The 7,500-nt window shown below is 47.8% G+C and overlaps 3 protein-coding genes across 19 annotated transcripts in view; 1 reads left to right on the forward strand and 2 right to left on the reverse strand.

Annotated features, from left to right (window-relative positions):
• Positions 1 to 7,500, forward strand: part of LOC125953426 (testin) — a 266,491-nt gene that overhangs the window by 104 nt on the left and 258,887 nt on the right. The window contains exons 1-3 of one of the 3 annotated variants that reach the window (XR_007468959.1): positions 1 to 131; positions 204 to 353; positions 421 to 2,473. The exon at positions 1 to 131 is cut by the window's left edge and continues 104 nt beyond it. Coding sequence is in view for 1 of the 3 variants with exons in the window: in XM_049683016.1 (XP_049538973.1) it covers positions 2 to 131; positions 204 to 353; positions 421 to 1,904 (1,764 nt within the window). In the remaining 2 variants the exon portion in view is untranslated. Of the gene's footprint in view, positions 132 to 203; positions 354 to 420; positions 2,507 to 7,500 lie in introns of those variants that run through there. The other 2 variants (XR_007468960.1, XM_049683016.1) reach the window with 2 other exon arrangements.
• LOC125953481 (ketimine reductase mu-crystallin) lies at positions 2,325 to 3,888 on the reverse strand. Its single transcript, XM_049683092.1, has 3 exons — positions 3,614 to 3,888; positions 2,937 to 3,536; positions 2,325 to 2,866 (listed from the first exon to the last, which is right to left on the reverse strand). The coding sequence occupies exons 1-3, from the start codon at positions 3,822 to 3,824 to the stop codon at positions 2,565 to 2,567; spliced, it is 1,113 nt and encodes a 370-aa protein (XP_049539049.1). The 5' UTR covers positions 3,825 to 3,888; the 3' UTR covers positions 2,325 to 2,564.
• Positions 4,268 to 7,500, reverse strand: part of LOC125953378 (unconventional myosin-XVIIIa) — a 284,199-nt gene continuing 280,966 nt past the window's right edge. For 12 of the 15 annotated variants that reach the window (XM_049682900.1, XM_049682893.1, XM_049682891.1 and 9 more), the window contains one exon: positions 6,948 to 7,500. This exon is cut by the window's right edge and continues 814 nt beyond it. Coding sequence is in view for 2 of the 15 variants with exons in the window: in XM_049682899.1 (XP_049538856.1) it covers positions 6,574 to 6,931 (358 nt within the window). In the remaining 13 variants the exon portion in view is untranslated. The other 3 variants (XM_049682899.1, XM_049682901.1, XM_049682907.1) reach the window with 3 other exon arrangements.

Genomic DNA, 7,500 nt, shown 5'->3' on the forward strand with positions numbered 1-7,500 from the left:
GATGGCGGAATCGGGCATAGAATCACCGGCTGCCCCGGAATGGCTGGTTAAGCTGGAGAATCGCCGGGAACAGATAAAGGCCACGAAACTGTCGCACGAAAGTGGAAACGGAGCACCGTGCAAAACGTGTGGTAGGTATCCGAGTTCTTTGTGTTCCGAGTTGTGTTCCGGATTGCGTTCTCATTCATCATTGCGTCTTCCAGGAAGTGCCTGTCCCGGACTGGATCTACACTTTTGGCGAAAAATCTGCCGGAACTGCAAATGCCGCAAGGAGCAACACGATTGCATCGACGATGATGTCAGCGGTTGGGCGCAGTTCGAAATTCTCGGCGCTATACGCTCTAAACCAGCCTGTAAGTATTGCGGAAGTGGCCCCCTTTCCTACTACCGATGGGGATTGTAGCATTTTCCCCGTTTCAGACATTCGCATCTCGGAGCTAACCGATAAACCGGTACAACTGACTTGGGTACCACCGAACGTAACCCCGGAACTGGCCACCGATTATATGCGCACACTCGGTGAACAGAACATCCCGATCGTGGGCAGTGAGGCGGCCGAAAAGCGCAAACAACAGCTCGAATACCAGGTACCGGCGCACGATCTCGACACCAACCTGTGCCACAATCTGACCCCGTACGAGGCCGGCCAGCTAAGCGATTACGTAGAAAAGATCAAGGCGCACTGCGTTGGCCAGGGTACAGTCGTACGGGTTGGCGGTGACAATGGAGGGTTGCTGCAGTTTGGAACGATCGTACAGCAAAACGATCAACAGCAACCGAAGCAATCTACCAGCGGCTCCGTCACGAATGGCAACGAGTCGGAAGCCGGCAGGCGACCAGATTTCATGGAAAGTCCGATACTGTCCGATAAAATGAAGTACAAACTCAACCTGATGGGCATCGTTAGCTCCGAAGCGGTCCAGCAAGCCATGCGGTACGATCCGGCCGTCGTTCTATCAGCCGCCGGGTTGGCTCAATACCCCGAACCGATCGTCAAGTTCCACCGTGAATATCAGACGAATCCGAAGTTCCGTGCCGAAATGGACCGCTTCGTGGAGTCAGCTGGATCCAGTCCGCAGGTTGCCGGTAGCGCTGGACAATCAATCCCCGGTACCGCTGGTACCGGTCCAATGGTTCCATCGGGAAGCAACGACTCGGGATTCGCTTCGATCCCCGTCAGTCCAGCACAAGATGATGACCAATCGGTGGCTGGTCGTCGGTTGATCGGTGCCATGGAAGCGATGCAAATTGCACCTTCGACCGCTCCAACAAAGCAGCAGGCTGCGCTTATCGGCAATGAAGCGATCGGGGTAACCGTTGCTACGCAATGCTGTACCGGTTGCACGTTGCCTATCAAGGCCGGTGACGTGGCGGTAAAGGTGGATCGGGCTAGCAACACCGAGCATGCGATATGGCACCCGCAGTGCTTCAAGTGTGAAAGTTGTGGCGAACTGCTAGCCGATTTGGTGTACTTCTACCATGCCGGTGGTTTGTACTGTGGCCGTGATTTGGCGGCCATCCTAAAGATTCCACGCTGCGCTGCCTGTGATGAGCTGATCTTCACGAAGGAGTACACGGCAGCCGAGGGGGCAACGTTCCATGTGCGGCACTTCTGTTGCTACCACTGCGATGGTCCGCTGGCCGGGCAGCAGTACGTCATGGATGAACGGTCAGCGCAACCGCTCTGCTTACCGTGCTACGAGGCACACTACGCGCAAACGTGCAGCACGTGCGGCCGTTGTATCGGCCCCACAGAGCAGGGTGTCGGATGGGATAAGATCCACTGGCACAAGGAGTGCTTCCGGTGCAGCGGTAAGCACTGCCAGAAATCGCTCATCGGTGGACGGTTCTGTGTGAAAGCAAATCGACCGTACTGCAGTGCCCAGTGCACTAAGGATATCTAACGTATGTATCCATCAATGTGTGATGCTTATTCCATTAGCACACAATATGGCCATAAGGAAAAGAGGTTGCTAGTGAAGGGACGAGATTTCAAATCCGGTGCAACTGGTAGCATTTCTAAAGCTTTTATCAAAAACGTTACAAACAAAAAGTATTGAAGAAGACTTTAGAACACATAAGCTTTATATTTATATTTTGAATTTTAAAAAAGGACCACCATTACCTAGTACTATGAAGGATATATTTTTTCTAGAAACATATATGATGCCAACGAACAAAAAGAACGTAGAACCTAAGCACCTTGTGGAAGGAAAAATTACTAAGCAATCAAAGCAAACGCCGAAAGGATCTTTTTATCTCAGAGTAGCTTGTCGATTCGAATCACGATTTTACCGGACTGACGAATGTTTTTTCATGATACAATATTTGCTACAACTACAATAGTGGTGCATTTTATACACACTAGAATATAAGCGATCACGAGTGCCGACTGTCCACTATTGCGTAGAGGTATATAGTATGTGACACGAAACAATAACAGGAGTACAATTTTACACATTTTTCATTTAACGTTAAGCATCCCAATTTTATATATCAATAAAAGAGAAACATTCCAAAGATCGTTGCATTCCGTTTGAAATCCAATCCGAACGACAGGGGAATCACTCTCCCGATGCTCTCTGGCGATCGAGATACTTCTCGTATACTAACCGCCCGACCGTTACATCCTCCGTGGCCATACCAAGGGACTGAAACACGCTGATACCGGGTCGCTTCGGCACGAGACTCTCGCTCTCGGTGGCCGTCGCTTGACGCAAAATCACTTCACCTACCTCACCGACAATGGTTGATCGTAGCGTGGCCAGCTCCTTTCGTGCACCTTCCCAATGGTCAATATACACCTGACAGTGGTCATACACGTCCTGTGCCAGCTCCGCATGATGATACTCCCCAGCACCGACCGCTGTGAAAGGAACGAAACGGATTCTTTATATTATCTATGGCCCATAGCATGGCAGACCGCTAGCACTCACCATTAATGTGTACCGTCGGCTTTAGGAAGCTCCGGTAAACCAACGGTTCACTGGAACCGGTGGCCGTCACAATCACATCACAATCGCGGCAACAATCCTCCACCGTATCGCACACGAACACGGAATAATCGCTGGAAGTCTTCTTCGCTTCCTCCTGCAGTATGGTCTGCAGCTGCAGTGCCTTGGCCGGTGTACGGTTCCACAACCGGATGCTTCTTACCTTGGCCAGCTGGGGTTGCGTGCGCACGAAACCGACGGCGTGCATCATACCCTGAAATCCACAGCCCACGATACCGAGTTGAATCGATGCACCGTCACGGTTGAACCGTTCCGGTCGCAAAAACAGATGATCAGTCGCTACGATCGATGCCATCGCCGTGCGCACACCGGTCAAATAGTTGGCCTCAACGATCGCATCCAGCTTGCCGGTGCTACTGTTGAACAGAAACACCTCTCCGTTGATCCGTGGCAAGCCTAGCGCGACATTACCACGGAAACTTGTTATCAGCTTACAGGCCAACGTGGAGACACGATCGGTCGCCGGTGAATCCTCCGATATCCTGTGTCGGCCTACATAACCGGGCATGCACAGCAGCACTCCTGTAGGTTGGATTAAATAAGTGAAGAACAGGGTTAGTATTTGATCTCTCTATAGCTGCACAAAGCCTTCTACCTACCACCATCTGCTTGCACGAAGGTACGGGCCGGTTGAGAGCTCACCGGATGATCGGACGATCGTTTCGCTGGATCACGGGCCTGATTCGAAACGGACACGAATGCGGATTCCAGCGCGGTCCGAGCGGCATCCCAACCGAGCAGCTCCTTCACCTGATCTTCATCAATAAACGCTGGTCGCGATCGAGCGTTTGTTCCGATGGATTTGCTCATCTTTTTTATCGTAGACTCCTTCTGTACTGTATCTGCACGATCACCACCCTGGCTTTTGTTTGTCAATGATTTGTTTACAGAACCTCGCTTAAGTACCCAAATGCTGTTTTATCAATTGGTTGCTGCGTGTGGTTCGCTTATCTTTGTGACTAAGTGCGTATGTGCCTTCGACAAATGGGGTTCGGGAACGAGAAATCGGATAACAGATAACGTAGACTATACCATTTGTTATTTTGCTCACGAATAAGGTCATCCAACTAGAGACAACCGCGAAAGGGTCGCCTGCGGCGTGCGGTTAATTTATCAGTAAAGGGTCCATCATCCTTTACACGCATGGCATACTACGTTCGTAGTGCGGCGATCGGCTTAAGCTCTTCCTTAGCCCTATCTGCTAAGTAGGCTTTAGTCGCCAGGTCGGAGCCTATCTTTCTCCGATGTCCAGAATGTAGCAATTTTGGAATTAATGGCGATACCTTCACTGCATATCCGTGTCATCATTTCATGATCCGCAAGAAGATGGATACCGTGGGCGATCTATATTTTTTCGAGTAATTTTATTATAACAATTCGATAAATAATAATTCATAATCGCAGTAAAAAATAAGGATAAAAATTGCCTTTGCTGTTGACTACGATGGGCTACGGCCGAGGAGTGTGCAGACTGGTGAACCTGACCGCATCCTCCTCTTTCATCTTTTCTGTTCCCCGTCTTGTTGCAACTTTTAGCTCCCCTTCCCACCCATTCTCCTCTTCGTTCGTTGCGCACAGAATGTGGTACTTGAGTTTCGACGTTAGATCCCATATCTTACACGCCATATCGCGCATCGCGCTTATTGAGTCTACAGGGTTTGCTATAATATTACCGTCAATTCAGTGTTTCTTTCGTTCAATTTCGTTCAGTGCTTTTCAGACTGTGTTAATCATTCATCTAGCGTTCCCTTCCTATCATATGGAATCGTGGTTGCGTGGAGACCAAACTAGTAGGCCAAATGTCGCGCCCCAACGTGACTTACTCCGCCTGGAACCATATACTTTCTACTAACAATCTCGACAATGATTCATGGATTTCGAATGGGATGGAAGATGAATTGTTGTTAAAGTGAAATGTGTTTTTGATACTTTTTTATCGCAACTCCCGCAGGAGGATTCCGAAGGAAACTAAACATACATAACCTAGCATACCTCATTAAGTAACGTAGCGTGATACACAACAATTAATTACTTTCCCTAAACGTACTCCGAACATATGGTGCCCTGCTATCTTAAGGCAGCGTCGGAAGAGGAGGAAAGAGTGAAAGATACTCATTTGCTTGATAACACATTCAATTCAATTCACCTCTCTTTCCAACTTCCTCCCGCATTTGTTCATTCTTCTAGACTCGTAATTCCTTTTTAATTCGTTACAACACATACCATGTCCTGTGCCCTCTGATTGCCTCCTTTGCCGTTTTTCAGAGAAGTACTAAAAACACACATCCAGCCATCTCGTCTATATAAATACATATTGAAATGAAATTAGAGACAAAAAACGGGAGACAGCGCGGAACGTTATAAACAATACGCTATCTACGATATGCCTGTGGAGGGGGGTAAAAAGACCTGATAAAACAGAAAGCTAAATCGCTCAATCCTTACTAGAATGCTAAAACAAACAAAATCTCGCGGTGGAAAGCACATGCAGCTGATGGGAAGCTATTGGCCATGGAACGAAACATCGCCACGATGGTAGAAGGGGATAAAGCGTGGAGATAAATAAGAACGGTTCCGTCGGTTGATCGATTTTTGAATAACAATATTGCATCGTTCCTTTTTTTCTCTTTCTCTCTACATATCCCGCTTAATTTATCATTTATCGTAAGCATATATGCGGGTAGTGATTCGTGTGATTGTATAAATATTTACGCGACGCGGTATAGACACAACTGTTTAAGCATGATTTGCATTTTAAAAAATGTAATTCGAATTTGTTTGCTTCAAGTTTTAGGAAGGGTAGCGGAGAGAGTGTTCCGATTGGAGTTAGGCGTTTATGTATACATGTATTTATATAGATATATGTAATATGTTTGGTTTTGTTGTTCGATTAAAAAAATACAAATGGATACTCTTCCGATGCAGCTTAAAACCATCGTCGACTGAACGTTGCTTCTTACTTAGTGGCTGAAAGTGGCTGGTGCCGCTGTTGCTGCTACTAATGCTGCTGGACAATTTGTTCGTTTGTTGAATATATATGGCAAAAAGGGTTTGTTTAGAAGTAGGACGAGTACGAGCGATAGGCATATATGAAGACACACACACACGCACACCCACTTTAAGCGAATGAGGAATCATCCAGTGGTGCAGCATCGTTGCCGTTGGTTAATCGCGCCGAGACCGGTACTGCAGGGGAAGGCGTAGATGTTGCCGTTGCATGCTGACTTTCGGATCCAGCGGCCATCGTTAAGGTGATTCTACAGCAGATGGTGCAGCAATCGAATGGGAAGAAGAAGAAGAAAATAGACTCAATTAGTTATTGTGTTCAAAACAAATGAAATATAAATCCACGCTAAGCACGCTATTTGACTCGTGTTAGCACAGCCAAACAAAAGGCGAACAATATTATTACAATTAAAAATCATCCAGCTACACGCACGCGCGCGACTAAATAATCTTCATACAGAATTCGACGCTCATGTCATAGGCAACAATCGCAAACATGATCTGCAATTAGTAACGCCACATACGCACTCACACACAGACACACAGCTGACCTCTAGGGATGCTGCCACCAGTAATAGAACGGTCTCTGGCGTTCTTTATCACTGTATCCGGTGGTTCGGATGCTGCTGCTGACGCTGCTACTCCTTCTACTACTACTACCGAGAGGAGCACTTTGACGTGAACGTGCTACCGGTTCGATCGGTTTCCGTATGACACTCCCGCTGCCGTTGCTCTTTACTTCGAGCTGTTTCTGTGGCTTGGCACGGCTGCTACTTCTAGATGATCGATGATCGGTGTTGAGCGCTCGGCGGTACTCGGTTAGCAGACTGGTATACGATGAAGTAGCAAACGAGGATGGCACGGCGGACGTCGGTACTACTCGATCAGGCCCTCCAGGGTAAAGGCTCAAACTGACGAACCGTTCGACAGAGGCAGAGGCAAAAAAGGAGGGCAAATCATAGGGGAAGAGATAGAGCGGGGAAAATGGTTCATTTCAAGGCGGAACAGGACAACAGACTGATCCAAAGGCGCACACAGACACACACTACTAGAGCAGTTTCTTAACTAGTGCCCTTCAGAAGCTCAAATGCGATTAGATGAAATAAGGAAACCAAATGGAATAAGAATGGAACGACAAGGGTGGTAATGATTAACGGAACGAACAAGCCAAACAGGAGGACAAGCGGCATATCTGTTGTATCGATTGTTTGCTGCCACGTCGTTGATTAGCGGAGCAACAGTATGCTTCCACGACTTTTAAGGGAGGATTTTTATGGGGTCCTCTGGTCCTCCATGCATCACTGCTGCTCCTTTTCAACTGCATGTGCCATGGCAGAGTCGGTTAGCAAGCGAAGCAGCGGTCGGGGGCTCAAACGTCACTCTCATTGTGCTCGGTTAAGGTGGTAGACAGTGTGCTTGCTTACATGTTTCAAAAGAACCATTTTACACACAAACTCAGCATCATGTGTAGGCTTGTGTA

This window comes from Anopheles darlingi, chromosome 3 (assembly GCF_943734745.1).
Source record: "Anopheles darlingi chromosome 3, idAnoDarlMG_H_01, whole genome shotgun sequence".
Taxonomy (NCBI): Eukaryota; Metazoa; Arthropoda; class Insecta; order Diptera; family Culicidae; genus Anopheles; species Anopheles darlingi.

Bases quoted from the DNA above. Each gene is read 5' to 3' on its own strand.
- LOC125953481 (XM_049683092.1), bottom strand. From the start codon at position 3,824: ATGAGCAAATCCATCGGAACAAACGCTCGATCGCGACCAGCGTTTATT. The intron at 3,537-3,613 runs GTAGGTAGAAGG...TCCAACCTACAG, and splicing joins CTTCGTGCAAGCAGATGGTG to GAGTGCTGCTGTGCATGCCC. The intron at 2,867-2,936 runs GTGAGTGCTAGC...TTCCTTTCACAG, and splicing joins GCCGACGGTACACATTAATG to CGGTCGGTGCTGGGGAGTAT.